Source organism: Nicotiana tabacum, chromosome 6 (assembly GCF_000715075.1).
Source record: "Nicotiana tabacum cultivar K326 chromosome 6, ASM71507v2, whole genome shotgun sequence".
NCBI lineage: Eukaryota > Viridiplantae > Streptophyta > Magnoliopsida > Solanales > Solanaceae > Nicotiana > Nicotiana tabacum.
The window spans coordinates 149395692-149413006 of record NC_134085.1 but is presented as its reverse complement, the minus strand read 5'-3'; the positions used below and the strand labels follow the sequence as shown (position 1 = coordinate 149413006).

At 36.3% G+C, this 17315-nt stretch overlaps 1 protein-coding gene across 2 annotated transcripts; it reads right to left on the bottom strand.

The window, feature by feature from the left end:
- Positions 1–546: 546 nt before the first annotated feature.
- On the bottom strand, positions 547–3452 carry LOC107788038 (caffeic acid 3-O-methyltransferase). Of its 2 annotated transcripts, NM_001325449.1 has the most exon segments (5): positions 571–889; positions 891–1136; positions 1626–1690; positions 1804–2114; positions 2885–3361. In NM_001325449.1, coding segments are annotated over 5 exon segments (1095 nt in total). In that variant the 5' UTR covers positions 3304–3361; the 3' UTR covers positions 571–835.
- Between the last annotated feature and the right edge of the window lie 13863 nt (positions 3453–17315).

Genomic DNA, 17315 nt, shown 5'->3' with positions numbered 1-17315 from the left:
AAGAAATACTTCTATATATAAGTACAAGAATTTTTCTTTTCCTATCCAATGAGGAACAAAATTCCTTTGTTAAGAGAATCAATTCAAATCTTTATTTTCTCTATTTCCTTTCCCCCCTTTTTCCTATTCACACCTTTACTTAAAAAATAAAACCCAACACAAGTCTCCAACCAGACTATGATAACTCTTGACCAATTGTAGGCGTAACAACAACGAAGTCTAAAGTGCAATTAAATTAGTACATCCTCAGACGAAATAGAAAAATTCAGCATGTTGAAACTTCTTTGGGGTTACAAGTGAAAGCAAGAGGCCGGCATTCATTTCTTTATGAATATTCATAACTAAGTCTTACTATTATCATATTGCTAAACCTATGGATTAGTGTTTGAATGTTTTCATAAGACATGATCAGATCATCCAAGATGATTTTCTTTCATTTTATCAGCTATATGTTTGTTATTCATCATTTTGAATTTTGTTTGTTCACACATCAATCTTAAATTTAGTCTTTTACAAGACTCTACTAAAATGCATGTAAAACAAGTCTTTGAGTCTCAAAGATATATGATTGGTCGAAAACTAGTATTCCTTCAATACATGTGTATAACAGAAATACATACAGTAAAATTCAAAATCCAGCTAAAAAAGCTTTTTCCTAACACATTGCTTTTCTGAGAGCAATTATTTCATCTTCCTTTTTTTCTTTTGAACATCAATCTTTTCAAGTTAAAAGCTATATTTCTTTTATTTCACAGTCAAGCCACTCTGAGAAAAGTAGAATTTCCAAATGCAAAACGAACAGTATATTGCTTAATCCTTCAAATTAAGGAATCGATTAATTACTTGTTGAATTCCATGACCCAAGTGTTGTAAGCGCAACAAGCCTTGCGGAAACCAGTAAAACCAGCGCCCTTAGCCAAAGCCTCAAATTCCTTCTCAGTCCTTTCTTTGCCTCCTGGGTTATGTGCTAACATCACAATATCAACATGTACTGTATTCTTAGTTGCAAGTGATGTATCTGGGGCCTCTGGAAGTATGCACTCCGCTATTATCACCTTCCCATTTGCAGGTAGTGCTTCATAGCAATTCTTCAAGAATTTTAGGCAATGCTCATCGCTCCAATCATGACAAATCCACTGCACCAATATATTACGTTATCCTCTGAATTACATCTTCGATTTAAAATAATAATAATAAAAGCAAGAAGATAAGCGAGTTTAACTTTTATATACTGACTTTATAATCAGGGAGCGGATCTACAAGTGACTATTCATAATAGGTGGTGGCATTAATTAATAACAGTAAATTTTATGGGTAGTCATTCAGCTTTAGGTTCATTACCCAAAAGTTACTTTGTTTTGTTACGTAAAGTCGTTCAACTTTGTGATCATTACTTAAAAGTTACTTTTCCTTTCTTTTGTTACACAAAAATCATTTCATTATACTCTAATTATATTTGTTTAAGATAGTATAAAAATCTTTACAATGTAAGTGTTTATGAGTTAGAATAACTCCTTAGGAGAAAGGGACACGTAACTTCGGGAGGATGGGTGCTCTCCCATCTTTTGATTAAGAAAGCACCAATGCAATATTTGTTGGTGTGGGGTTGGGTAGCTAGGCATTACCTTCATGAAAATGGCATCTGCTTTTGGCACACTAGCAAACATGTCGCCACCAACGTGCTCGACACCTAATTAAAAGTTACGAAAGTGATTGATGAGCAATACAAACTAGAACAAAAACATTAATGCCATTAATAATCAAATGTAGCTGAAGGGGGAGAATTGATTTTAGCTTAATTACCGGGGTAAGTTGGAGCATCTCCAATTACATGTGGCAAATCAAAGTTAATGCCCTTAATAGAGGGATATTTAGAGACAATCATGTTAACTGTAGCACCCGTTCCACCACCAACATCAACAATGGAATTTAGGCCTTCAAATCCTTTGTAGTCCTCAAGAATCTTCTTCATTGACATAGTGGAGTGATCAGACATTCCACGGTTGAACACTTTGTTGAATCTTGGATCTGTGCCATGGTACTCAAATGCTGTCATTCCATAGGCTTTGTTGAATGGGATTCCGCCATCTAGTACTGCATCTTTTAAGTGGTACCTGCAATAACAAACATAGGAATCAAACAAATTAGGTGGAAACGAAAACATAAAAGAATTCAGAGCAAATTATAATACTTTTGTTAACCATTCAACCTACGTAGTGTATTATATGTGGACACGAGGAATCACAAGTCTTGAATTACATTGGGTATTATACATTTTGAATTAAAATAATTTTTCTGTTATAAACGAATGAAATATAATTATATTAAGTAATTTTAGATAATTGAGTGACTAAACGATAACATACTAGGAATTACAAGTCCCCTATGTTGTTGAAATTTGATGTTTGTTTAACACTGCAGCTTTACTATTATAGTGTATTTGTGGTGCTCAATCATTGTTTCCATTACTTCAAAAACACTAAGAAAAAAGAATAATTTTTTTCAACAGATAATGGTGGAAAAAAGGAAATTGCTGCTTCCAATTATTCTTTTTCAAACTTCGGTGGCCCACGTTATCACAAGTGTAAACAAATATGAAACTTGTCAACATGTGCTTGCACCTCCTTTCCACGCATACATTGAGTAAATTTTATACTAACATAATTTTGTGTCTGTCGTTATTTCAACGAATAGATTCAATCTGTTGAATTACACGCCAAGTTCCAATACGGGGCAGCAGTCAACAATTACGGAAGACACAAAATCAACTCAATGAAAATCAACATTATTCTGAAATTCAACCAACACCTAAACCATAGAAATTTTACTGTTAAACAATTAATCACATAATATATTATATTTAAAACGAATTAAGGGGACTTACCAGCTCTCCATAAGAACTTTATCTTGATTCATAAGCAAAAGTGGGGCAACAGAAACACCATCAGCATTCTTAGTCAAGTACTTACAGACGGGAGCCAGACTATAAAGCCTCTCAACACTGCTATCAGGCAGTGTTCTAAGAGTACAATTGAGAACAGAGTAAGAAGCAAGTAGCCTAAGCATCCGATCAAGCATAACAGGTGCTTCTGGGTTCTGAGTTGAGAGCTGAGCAGCTAATTCAGAAGGAGAAATAGCTGCACCTGGACCAGCCTTAGCCATTAGCTCAAGAAGGTCAAGTTCTACGGCTGATTTTAGGACCATAGGAAGTACAGAAGCACTACACAATTGCATGGCAAATAAGAAAGCTTCGTCTTCTGTGTGAGTGAGACTGTTACTCTGGCTCTCGCTTGTTGAACCCATTTTACTTTTAGTTCTGTTTCAGATTTTTCGATGACTTAATTGGGTAAGTTGAAGGAATAGAGGGTTTTTCGATGGTGTAATGAGAGTGGTGAGTCTGGCATTTTATATTGTCATTTTTGGTTCACCAACCCAAAATTTGGTGGGGATATGGCCTACAAATTGACCCCCCAACTAAGACGTACTACTACTAATTTCTCTCCCCAATAGTTGTTCTTTGAATTGTTATAGCAATCTGACGTAGAGTGCCCTCCTACCGCAATAACTTATCCTTTTGTCCATATTCTGTTGTGGGTCACGTTCTGTTTATTTAGATCAAGAGTTAGATTAAAATAAAACACTGTATTATTGAAGTTCGATTTTTCATTAAAGAACGCAAATGCATACTTTAAAAGTGTTCAAAGCCTATTTAGATTAAGTTTTTAAAATAATGTGAAACTATTTTCTCTCTTTTTTGTCATTGTTTTTTGGACAATTGGACCAATGATGGGGATGAAGGCCGGAAAGGGAGACTAGATATTTGGATACAAAGTAAATTTGACTTGTACGTTCTTTATCTTATGGAATGTGGAAATAAGAGGTTTTACAATTTTAACTAAAAACATGACGAAAAGGGAAAAGGAAAAGGGGGAAAGAAGAGTAGGACAGAAAAGATGAACGCAAATACACAAATCAACTTTGTTATCGTGTTATAGTAGATTGCGTCACTGCTCATATATTGTGTGAAAAGTTAACACATGACAAAACATGAACAAACTTTTTATCAAATATAGATTTAATTTACTCCTTTTTTTACGAAAATATCATTAGAGGAAAACTTCATAGATAATATTGTGATCACAACATTATTACTTGAGCCCGGATATCATTTTGATTCACGACAGAAATTAACTCATCACTCTGCTAAACTTATTTTTAGTAGTCAGAGTACAATATAATGTTAAGATTGTGATTAAGTAACAAATGCACATTCTCTCTAACCGCTTAAATTTTTATATGAGATTGTTATACACCATTTAACAAGAGGACTCGATCCTGAATTTAAATCTCACGGCGCGCTACTCACAATAAAAAAATTATAATACTCGTGTGCTTGACTCATAAAAAAATTAAGGTGGCATGAAGGGCATTGCTGAAGGCGTAATTAACTTGATAAAAATGTGTTTTTTAAACGTTTAAAATTTTTAGATTCTATATGCACTAATTATAGATAGCTTAAAAAAATATTTTTTAAATTATTATACAGGAGGAGTAATAGAAAAAAGAAACGTAATATGAGGATTAGAGCCTTCTATTTTGGGGAATATGAGTAAACTCACCAAGGGAGATATACGCCTATACCCCAATTCTAATATTTCAACTTAAAAATTTGTGGCAGGGAGCTGTCATCTCTGAATTAAGAGTGTACAACATAATAGAGTCAAAATTGAACAACAAAGAAGTCAAACAAAGAAAGAAAAATCAGAAAAAAATTATATTTTGTGTCTCACAAAACTAATGAGATTTGTTTATGCTTACAAGTGGTATTTTATAATCCAAAATCTTGATTTGTTTGGTCAAACGCTCTACTTGTCAAACAAATACAATTTTGTAATGCACAAAATAAATTTTTTGAAAAACTATAATAAAATGAGGTGGGAACTGTTTCATTCATTTCGCTGGCATGGTAGACGAATAAATCAAGATCACGATCCCAAACTTGCTCCCTCCTACCCACCTCGGGCCCAAGAAAAAATGACAATGATGTCTGGTTTTCTTTCACCTGTTATACCTCTTAGCTTTCTTCATTTAGTGAAATATAATCATTGGCGTTAGGATTTTAAAGACCCGTTCCATAATCCAGACATAATTCATTTTTACAAAAAGCCAGGAAGCCAAAAACAAGTTAAGATAATTACACGGACAAATGAACTATTCCAATTGGTCACAATGACTAATCTAACTAAGGACATACTGATGTCTTACCTACTTTGATTTAATTCGTAAAAAAATACACAGAGGTATAAACATACACAACTTGCAGTGCAGCCATTGGTGACCGTATATATGCCTCTTCGTCAACATAAATCAGCGCAGGAGCACATGCCCTATGGAATAAAGGCATACGTGTACTTTGTCGCACTTTATGCCTCCAAAAGCAAAGCCGGAACCCATTTTTAAAGTTTACGAGTTCAAAATTTATCATGGAACTCATAGCTCGTCTTTTATATATATTGGGGAAAAGCTTCACATCATATATTTGACTTGGTCAACGATGTAAAAACCTTTGAACACAGCTATGCATTGGCATTATAGCATATTGAGAGGTCAAGGTCATATAACGAAAATAGGTTGTCGAGGTCTAGGTGGTTTGGTAGAAGATGAGGACAAGCACCTATCCCCGGTATGCAGTAACAGGTAGTTTAAAAATCTAGGGAATATTCCTCTCTTTTGTACTATTTAGAGTTGTGTGACTCATGAAGCCTTATAAATAAAAAGAGATGTAATCCTAAAAGGGGGATTGGACACTTTTTGTAAAAGAACAATATTGACATTCTTTAAAGAGTTTTTCTTTATCATATACATAAGAAGTTTGCATTTTTACATCTTTATCTATCTTTTAATTTCTTTTCCGATCCAAAAAGAATCGAAATATTCAAAGGCTTATCATTAGCCATCATCGTCAGAAGAATCATTGGGAAATCTCACCCTTGTCGGGTGAAACTTGTTCCATTATTTACTTAAATATCATTTATTGCTTTCTTTCACATTTTTGAATTATTTATTACCCCATTATTGCTCCAAGCTATTGTCATCTAACATTACCCTTCATAAATACACTAGATCTATCATTTGAATATTAATATTAACTTAGATTAACTCTTTTACTATAAATCTAATTGTATAAAATTAAACCTAAATCTAAATCTTTGGTCATACACCTATAATTAATTTATAATCATCATTTATAAAAATGGCGAAGGAATCTCTTTTCTGCAAACAGAAGAGCAAATTTGACTCGACATGCGTTACTATAAAGTTGATTCTTTCTTAATTCATTTAGAACATGACCACTAGCCCACTATACTTAACATATTTTAAATTTTATATAGCAGCCTCCTTAGACTCGCACTCCAACTTTCTCCGGGTACCTTGTCCCCGTATCTCTAAAGGGTCGATTGATATGGTGTATAAGAATAGTGCGGAATATAAGAGGTATTAGTAATGCATGAATTAGTAATGCATGAGTTAGTAATGCAAGCATTAGTTATGCAGATATTATTTATTATCTACTGTTTAGTATGATGTATTAAAATTATAATGCATTGCATAATTTTTAAGAAAAATAGTTGTTTTCAAAAATGCCCTCCATATTCTTTAGATTTAAGGGACTCTAAGGACAATTTTATCTTTAACCATACTAATGCATGCATTAATAGTCTTGGTATTACTAATGCCATAGTTTTCTATTCATTACTTATACATAGGATAATACCAAGTATGATGTACAAGTTGAAAAAATGTACAAACAAGGTATTACTAATGCATAGAACTAATGCTTGCATTATTTTTTTTTAATACCTCCTACCAAACGATCCCTAATGAGTTGTGTAGTTGGACATTTTGACCGAAATTAAAATGATGTCAAACAATCAGATCTTTTGTTGGTATGTGTGTGTGTGTAAATTTATGCATAAGAATGTTAGTGAGTAGCTAATTTTGGGTTAAAACATGTAAGCGGGCATGAATAAAAGTAACTTTAGTTTGCGATATAGTATTGATCAGTAACATAATTATAAACTTGAAATAATAGCAAATACGATGATTAGAAAATGGAAGAGCAGGTGGTCATTGCCTTCACCAACTCCACTGTTTACATTAGAAAGTACTTCTAATGATTAAAAGTCAATGGATGATTCAATAGAGGATTAACAGGTCCACCAGAATCAAGTATGTGGAGTCGATCTATATATACAAAAATAAATGCGAATATAAGTATAAAAATAATGATAAAATTTACTCTCTTAACTAGAACGTTGAACTTATAACATTTGAATTTTGAATCCATCACTATTAAATAGAACCATAAAAAATCAGTGGGTAAAAGGAGAACATCAACCGCACAATGAATATACTAGTAGTTTTTTATCACCACAATAAATTTGGCCCAAGGCCACACTTACAAAGACTACGCTTGAAAAGCTTCCCCAAAATGTCTATGAGAACACTTTTGTAAGGGTGGCCTAGCTGGTGCATTTCTTTGGTTTAGTAGTTTTTATTGCTTGTTGGACTAAACATGATATAGCAATGTATGTCTAATCTAACCTACCTTCTAAGGTCGATGCAAAATAGTGCACGGGCTATGTGAGGCCAAAATCTTCTACATTCCTCTGGTTCAATTTATGTAACAATCTTGGAAAGGTATTATTTCATTATTTTAAGTTATTTTCTAGAGTTACAATGACATATTACATTAGTTTTAGGTCAATTTTAGATATTACAATGCCAAACTTGATCCTTTTTCTTGTTTGCATTACGGATTAGACACTAATTGTTTAGAATTCTATAGAGAATTATCTTTATAATAAAAAAGAGAATCTATAATATAGTTTAAAATGCTGAAAAAATGAGTAGCAAAGGAAAAAATGTTTTTTTTTGGTTAACTTGATATATATATATATATATATAAGCATTCACAATATTATATCAATATAGGGGATGAGATCCCCTGTTGATTGTTATCAATGTCTACCAAAGTCACACTATTACAAACATTGATTTTTCTTTCAAAAATAGTTCCTAAGATGTCTGCCCACACTGCTTTGTTAGCAAATATCGGAGGAACTGCCAAAAACTGGATCTTGTCAAAAACTTCCTTCCTAGCTCCTTCCTTTGCGAGGAGGTCCGCCACTTGATTCTGCTCCCTGTAGCTATGTCCTATGACTAGGTTCCTCAACTGCTCCATCAGATACATGCATTCCGAAATTATGAGGTTGTGAGTTAAGTTGCCATTCTTTAATATTTTCAACACCATTTCAGAGTCAGTGTCAACCACTAAAGGTGCCAAGCCTTGATCTATAGCTATTTTTAGCCCCGACCAGGTCTTGGAGCTCTGCCCTAGGATTATCAGTGTTTAGGAGCCCCCTCAAGAAGCCTAAGATCTAGTCACCCCTGTTGTTTCTAAATACACCCCATATACCCCATTTCCATGTGTTAAGGCATGCAGCTCCATTAGTGTTCAACTTGTAATAGCCTATATCTGGTGGGCGCCACTTTAGGTATAAGGTGGTTGTTGCCGGTACAGTCCTTAAAGTGGTTGCTACATGGTGGTATTCAATAGCCTTAGCTATTGTTTGGTGAACATTAAAGTATTTTTTCCTCTTTTCAAGGACATTAGAGTTCCTGGTTAGCCAGATTGCCCAGAGGCAGAAGGGCAACAATTGTTTCCATTTGATGCAAGCATTGTAGTTCACATTTTGGAGCCTATGCCATGTATCTTCCCAATTGTGCATACAAAACAAATTTACACTAAGGCTAGGCTGCTGAGTGCAGTTGTGCAGCAAATGTTGCCAGAATTATTTGGCATTGGAACATTCAAAGAATGTGGTTTATGTCTTCTATTGCATGATCAGAGAAGTAACAATTAGAGATAATTCTCAGGCCAATGTGATGTAAGTGATTCCCTGTAGGTAGCCTGTTTTGTTGCATGAGCCATACAAAGAACTTGATCTTATTAGGGGTCTTTAGTTTCCAAATCCAGCTAAAGTGGTCTTCATTAGAATTATCATTATGCATAAGTGCATCACGATAGTAGTAGACTGATCTGGTACTAAACATGCCATTAGGGTTAAGATTCTAGATTAGTTTGTCCTCAACAGAGATGGAGGTGTTTTGTATTATCAAGGTGATATCATATGGGATTGGGTAGGGAATGCAGCTGAAATCCAAACCTCATTAGAGAACACCTCATTTATCTTGGTGTTCATATCTCTATGGTGTCGTGGACCATTAAGGATTGTATCTAGATGTTTCATTTTGGGCATCCATGAGTCAATGAGAAATCTAACCCTATCCCCTTTGTGAACCACCCATCTAGTGCAATTTGTGCAAATCTTCCATCCCTCATGGATATTTTTTCAGGTTCTAGTTTTAGCCTTAATCCTGCTCCCTCCTCCATTGCAGTGCTTGCCTATGAGCACTCTAGCCCAGATGGAGGTAGTGTTGTTGTAGAGTCTCCATGCAAGACTGGTGTGACATTTTTTATTTTTTAGGTCGAACTGCTGGAGGCCTAACCCTCCCTTATTCTTTAGTTTGGTGACAGTGGCCCACTTGACCGTGTGTAACTTTCTTTCCCTAGGAGTTGTATCCCAAATAAAATTCCTTTGAATTTTGTCAATTTGGTTAGTTATTTGGGAGGGTAGTTGGATGTATTGCATTATATGGTTTGGATTCTACTAAGGCATGACTTAGCCAGAGTGGTTTAACCAGCCAAGTTTAGGAACTTGATTTTCCATCCTGTCATTCTACTGTTAAGGTTATCTATGATGAACTAGAAGTAACTATTCTTAGGCCTTTTAGTGAATATGGGAAAATCAAGGTATTTCCCAAAGTCCTTAGCACATTTGATTCCTAAAATGACATTGCAAGATGTGGCACACTCTACTTGGCAATTAGAGAAAAAGATGACTTTGGATTTCTAGAGGTTGACTTATACCCAGATGCAACATGGAAATTGCCTAGAATGGCTAAGATTGTGTCATAGTTTCTTTTATTGGCTCTAGAAAACATAGTAAGGTCATCAACAAAGAATAGGTGGGAGATTTTAGGCCCTCCCCTGATGATACTGATAGGACACCAATCTTTCTCAGATACATCATTGTCAATATCCCTGGAGAGCATTTCCATGCATATGATTAACAGGTAGGGCGACATAGGATCCCCCTGTCTAATGCCTCTACTGGACTTGAAGTACTCAGTGTGGGTTCCATTGTCGAGGATGGAAATGGAGGTTGTAGTGAGACATGACATGATAAGGGTGGTAAGCTTAATGGGGAAGTTGAAGAAGAGAAGGCATTCTTTGATAAAAGACCATTCTAACCTATCAAAAGCCTTCTCTAAGTCTACTTTCAGTATCATGTTGGAATTCTTACCTTTTATGTTTTGGAAGTGGGTAATGTACTCTTGGACCACAATGGCATTGTCAGTAGCTCTTCTATTGGCTAGAAAGTTGGCTTGAGTAGGGCCAATGATGCTTTGAAGCAATGGTTTGATTCTGTTGACAATGATCTTAGTGATCAGCTTATACAGTGTGTTGCACCGACCAATTGGTCTAAAGTTTTTCAACATAGTGGCATTAGGACATTTAGGGATGAGGTAGAGATTGGTTTGGTTTATTTTAGGAGGGACCAAACTTGTGGAAAATATAGTGTTGCAGAATTGGATTACACTATTATAGACTATGTGCCAGTACTTCTGATACAAGAAGGGGTGGAGGCTATCAGGCCCATGTGCCTTCATTGTTTTGAAGGAGAACAAGGCAAATTTGATCTCAGAGAGCCTAAGGCTGGAGTCAATGGTGTCCTGCTTCGTGTTATTCAGTACATTAGTACTATCAGTGATGTGGATCTGTTCAGCACTGAGCTGTGATGTTCAGAGGTATAGATCTTAGTGAAGTAGTTAAGGATTGTGTCTTTAATGTCCTAGGGATTCTGAATGTTGTTCCCCACCTCACCCTTGAGAGACATGATCATGTTCCTCCTCCTTCTGTTAAGTGTGGATATAAGGAATAATTTAGTGTTAGCATCACCCTTACTCAACTAACTAATTCTAGATTTAAGCTTCCAGAAGTCTTCTTCACTCTTTAGTATGATAGAGAAGTCATGCTGGAGCTTTTCTTCCAGCTCCTGAAGGAAGGTGCTAAAGGGGTAGGCATTGGACTTTTGGATACCAGAAAGTCTGGCAAGGATATATCTTTTCCTATGAAAGATGCTGCCAAAGACATGTTGATTCTAGTCTGCTAATCTATTGTTAAAGACAGAGGTAGCTTTAGAATATCAGTCCTAGCATCAAAAGTGTCCTCCATAAGAGGGAGAAAGTCGGGGTGACTGCACCACATACATCCAAACATAAAAGGCTTGTTTGCCCTATTGTGAATCTGCTGGATTTGGCTTAAAAGAAGAGGACAATGATCTGAGCGAGTCCTAGAAAGGTGTGTAACAGTAGATTCAGGGAACTCCTCAATCCAAGCATCACTTGCAAAGCACCTATCTAGTTTTTCTAGGATTAGGTCTTTCTTATTAGAGTATCTTTTATTAGACCAAGTATATTTTGAGCCTTTAAACCCTAGGTCCACTAATTTGCAACTGTTCAAGCATTTCTAGAATCTATTGCTTCTATTAGTGTTCAAGCTATTAACCCCAAACTTATCCCTGACTTTTTGGAGTTCATTAAAACCCCCTCCAACAAGACAACTACTCACATACACATAAGCCAAATCCTTTAATGTATTCTAAAGCTTATTTCTTTTATTGACACAGTTACTAGCATATATTGTAGAAAAAATCCATTTAGTGGAGAAGGGGATTTTCTTGACCATGACATGTACTCCCTGTGGAGTAGTAGCTACTTCCTCTAGTTTAAGCAAATCATCCTTCCATATGAGAACAATCCCCCAGATTGTCCAATAGAAAGGGATTGTAATTGGGCATAAAACGTGAGCTTAGCAGTTAGGCGTTTGTGGTCTGCCATTCTAGTCTCCAGTAAAACTAGCATGGCAGGGTTATGGAGCTTCACCATAGATAAGAAGTACCTATAGAACTCCGCACTGTTGGCCCCCCTAACATTTCATATTATGAAATTCATTAAGAGAGGTTTTTTTTATTGGAGCTTTCCTTTTGATTCCCCCCCCTTGCTCACTGGGATTGGGTTCATGGTGCCCACCAGAGGGACTAGAGACATTGCTGAGTTTTTTTGAGTTTGGAAATGAGGGTACCCGGAGATCAAGTTTGCAGCTTATGAGTTTTTTGGGGCACAGAACAATAAGCATTTCTCCCGACTGCTCTTTGAACTCTATCTCCAGGGGTTCCTTCATGAGGAAGGACTTTGTCTTTGGCATCCCTAATTTTTCTAGCATGTTCTACAGGTCCACATTGGACTCTCTGAGATAGTCCAATGCCATGATGGTGCCCTTGCTCCGAAGATCGATGGGTGAGAGTGGTTGTAGTGGCTGAAGGACTTGGACTATTGGTGGCCAGAGTTGGAATGTTGGAGATGGGAGTGGAGCCTCCAGATTCATGAGTGGGAAGAAGGGCATGGTCTGGCAAAGCTGGACCGTGAGTGTGTTGAGTTCCTCCATAGAAAGGGGTTGTTGCTGCCTTATGTACTGAGCTTGGAGTAGAGTGGACATCTATAACTAGTGTCCAAAGTTTGCCAAACCCTGGTGGAGAATTTGTGTGGCTAGTCGAGCTAGGTACATGGGATTTTGGATGGTTATTTACATTAGGACCGACCCAACCATCATTTGGAGGTTCTGTGAGTGTCCTTAGAGCGCCATCTCCAACCATGACTCCGACATGAGCTCTGGAGGCATTGGATTGGTAGAGATGGTTAATGGGGTTGTGGTCTATGTTTGGGAAGGAGGGTTGCTGTTTTCCATCAGAGAGAATAGAGAGATTAGGGCTTGTGGTGTGACTTAGGGTGAATGAGGGAGATGGAGAGGGAGACACATTATAGTCCATCTTCCCTTTGAGTTTCGCGTGAGATGATTTGCCTTCTGCAAATAATCTTGAGGGATTGACATGGAGTGTCACATCAAAGCTAGTATTGGTTCTTGGGTTTGTGATAGGTAATTGATTACCTTCACTTGAAGAGGCAAAGTCGGGGGAGAGAAGAGACCTTGTAGTGTGTTGTGCAGGTGTAGGCATATTAGAGTGGCCTTTCGTGAGTGAGTGAGCCAAATTAGAATGGGATTGTGCTGATAAGGGATCCTTTTCCAAAGAAGAGATACTCTCTAATTGTGTCAGAGTACCCGATTTGGGAGGAGCATTGTCATTTGGGATCCCATATTCTTATACTGGAATAGGATTTTTGGGAATAAAGATATTCCTTAAAGTGGCATCTTTTGTTTTTGTGTCTGCCTTGTACAGATGCCTTTTCAGCCCAGTCCGCTGTGCATGTGGGGCTTCACTTGTTTTGACAAGGACCCTTTGTGAAGCTGGGCCTTTATGTGAGTTGGGCCTTAAAGATATAGAGTCTTGTTGGATCTCCGTAACCCAACCCATAGGGCCCAGATGTTCCCTTAGATTCAGATGTTCGTGTGTTTTAGGGTTGTCGCTGATACTAGTGGTGGCCTCAAGGTCAAGGAACGTACTTATAGCTTCACTGTACCGCCTTACCTGGATAGTGGGCTTCTCCGGTGATGTTCTGACTGACCTTGGCAAGTGGCTTCCTCTATGGGTTCCTTTTTTGTTCTGCCTGAATGGAACCGTTTGCCACAGAGAGTCTTTGGCATAAGCTATGACTGTAGTTGTGGATGTAGGATTTGGATTAGTTGGGTTGTTGGCTTCATTGACTTTGGGTGTGAATGGGCAGTGGCGAAGTGTGTGGCCAATTCTCCCATATCCTTTGGGTGTGAATGGGTTGGTTGTGGGTTCCAATAGTGACTGCGGTGGTAACTGGAATGTCTAATAGAACTTGGACATAGATCTTAACGTATCTCCCCCTAAGGGTAGATGAGGTACATGTATCTATCTTTAGTAGTTTACCCACCCTATTATCCACTTGCTCGAGAATCACTATGTCATAGAATTCTATTGGGAGTTGTGGGAGTCTGATCCAAATTGTTGTAATAGCAAGTTTGGATTTAGTTGGGACAAAGTTTGGTTCCCATTTCCGTATAGAAAAGAAGTGGCCTGTGACAAACCAGGGTCCATCTGTCAGGACTTTGTTCATGCTAGACTCAAAATTGAATTTGACGATGAAGAAATAGTAACCCAGGTCAATTAACGTTAGGGGTTCAATGGGCTTCCAAAGATGTGTGAGCTTTGCTCGCAGACGCTGATGGGGAATTTTCCTCCCAAATAGTTTTACTATTAGGGAGTATCTCCGTGGTAGATATAGTCTGTTCTTGTCTTCCTTTGACAAAGGGATGTGGATATTCCCTACATTTAGTTCGAACAGGGAAAAAGAGTGGGTTTGATCGTATGAAATGGTAGACATAAAATTCTTTTCCAGTAGGATCTCTTTGAAAGAATTTTTTCGAGGGGTGTCTTCCTCTATCTCAAATTGGGAGGTAATTGTAAGGGGATTTGGTGGTTCCGATAGTATTTTGGAGGATGGGTCTTCCGCCAGGGGTGGGGATGTGGCCATGTCAATGATATTTAGTTAGAGCGTGGAGAGAGTATGGTTTTCTCTCTCTAGCTGCCAATGTGGATCAATTTGCTAGAACATCGAGTAAGCGGGTTAAAGGAAAAATATGTTAAGAGAACATAGAATAGAATAGTATTACTATCAGCTAATGTTAAGATGTGAAAGTTGTCAAGTTAAATTGGTAGAAATGAAGAGGTAACCCATTACATTAAGTAAGAATATATATTTTTGTTCCTGTAATGGACATGCTTTATAAAAATTTGACGGCATCTTTCTTTTCTTCCATCTGTTTTCTAATATGTATTTTTTACACAAGCACAAAAGAAAGTGCTGATGCCAATACAAAAAATACAACTGATTGAAAGTATCTTCTTATCCTTTCATATTTGGAGCAACTAATTGATGTTAAAGGGCTAATTATTGAGCATAAGTGATACCATCCAAGTGTTACAAAAGTAGTGCATTATTTGTTCAATTATAATAGAACCAACGAAAGACTATACTAGTTAGTCAAGTTCTTTCAATCCACGGTCTTGTACATTCATGATATTATATGAATACATACTATATATTCTTTCTAATTTTAGTTTTATTTTGAATGTGTTGAAAAATATGGGTAATGTAATTTAAAATGGTGGCCACAAGGCCACAAGTCAATTTAATCTATTAGAGTGAATATTGAATACTTTTTAAGCAATTGTGATCTTTGAATATATTTGATTATGTACAATTTATTGCTAGTGCACATCTTGAAATATTGCTTTATTAGTATGTGTAATACAAGAAATATGTTTGTTTATCAAATTCATTGCAAATGTATACATATGAATTATTATTTTTTATGATTTCTTAGCTAATTTAATGCTTGAGATTATAAAAGAATAAATAATAGTATATGCTTGAAAGAATGATTATATGAGGTAAAAAAATGTAACTAATAAACCATAAATTGTGGCTCATATATATATTTATATTTTTTCATATCCAAACAAAATTTCCTTGCTTAAAAAGTGTAACCTATAAGATAACAAAGATTACGCTTCAAACATGTAGCTTTAGAAAAAGAAAATTGTTGCCATATGAGATACCAAAAGCATGACCTTTATATCATATAGGCCATGCTTTTGAAGCGTGATTTTAAAGCAACACTTGAAAAGCATAGCCTTAAGGAAAAAGGTTACATTAGTTTAGGCCACCCCAGAAAAGCGTTGCCTAAGGTCAAAAACTGGCCTTTGATCAAATGCCATATTTTTTGATAGTTTAGGCTACACTTTTCGAAGGTAGCTAAAGGCCTAAAATAGGGGTGGCAAGTGGGTCGGGCAGGGCCCGTTTGGGACGGTCTCGTGGGCCGCGGTCCCGGGCCGGTCCTTAAATAAACGGGCTAAACGGTCTTTTTGTAGGAACCGGCTCGGGACCTTACCCACAAACTCATGGTCCTAGGCTAAACAGGCCGGGCCTGCGGGCTAAGTGGGCCCAACGACTAGGTACTGATTTTAAAAAAAATTAAATAAAAATTAGAGACAAAAAGATGTTAGAAAAATATCTAAGGCAATGCCTTGTAAATTTATTATATATTTGTGACCTAATTTTTTTAATTCAAATTTAAAGACAAAAATATTATAAAAAGATATTCAAAGCAATGCCTTGTAATTTTATTATAGCAACAAAAAATATGGCAAAATCTTTCTTAGTCTTCTGCCCCCATATGGAATGAGCACTACAAGATGCTAATACCATCATTGAAAAGAAAAAGGAACTAATCAAGATGTACCAAAATACAAGTTACATAATACATACTAATTTTTGTTCATACAAGTTACATGTTATCTCTTAGAAACTTCATAAATCTTTCAAGGTTCGGAGGAAGTTCCATTGGTAGTGACGGAAAAGTAGCTTTGTCATTGCCGCTTTCATTATCGAGTGAAGCAACATCCTCAACAAGTTCAACTAGCATTTCTTCGTAAGCTTCGTCTTCCTCTGATTGTGATTCAGCAAGTCCAAAATTTTTTCTTTCCGAACGGATCCAATCTTTGAAAAGTACCGATTTTTCCAAGCTCTCCCTCATAGACAATGTATAATCACCGACTTCGTAATGCAGCTAAACCCGATTTGAAAATTTTAATATTATATCAGTAACTAATAATTAACGGCAATACATATGTTTACCCGTAAAATAGTATAGTTGAATTTATGCGTGGTTTATAGACAAGTGAATCGATTTGATCCTAAAATGATAAATAAATCAAATAAGAATATAAAACTTAGCATTGAAATCGAGATAAAACAGCAGAAATTTTGATTCTGGGAGTAAGGCTTCCGGAAGTAATAGCAAGAATATTAATAAGCAAGAAGGTAAACTATTATTGAGCTTTGAACATAGTATAATATGTGCTTGTCAGAAAATTAGTCCCTACAATGGTGGTTGAGCTCACTATATATAATTTCACATAGGGAACAAAGTAATAGGATCAAGGCCTTCTTAAATGATAATTATGAGAGCTATTGAAGAATGTGTAATGGTAGGCAGTGAATGTCATATTCTTTGTAATTGATTATATACTTAATGCTATAGAATATTCTCCATTAAATGCTATCGGGTGGTATGCATTTATTTTGCCTTTATGAACACCATTCCCTTCGGGGACAAACAAGATTGTTGCCTTCGGACC

Excerpts from the sequence above, each read along its gene's own strand:
- LOC107788038 (XM_075254348.1), bottom strand. The coding sequence starts at position 3,303 with ATGGGTTCAACAAGCGAGAGCCAGAGTAACAGTCTCACTCACACAGAA. Across the intron at positions 2,115-2,884 it reads AAAGTTCTTATGGAGAGCTG|GTACCACTTAAAAGATGCAG; the intron begins GTAAGTCCCCTT and ends TTGTTATTGCAG. Across the intron at positions 1,691-1,803 it reads AGATGCTCCAACTTACCCCG|GTGTCGAGCACGTTGGTGGC; the intron begins GTAATTAAGCTA and ends ACTTTTAATTAG.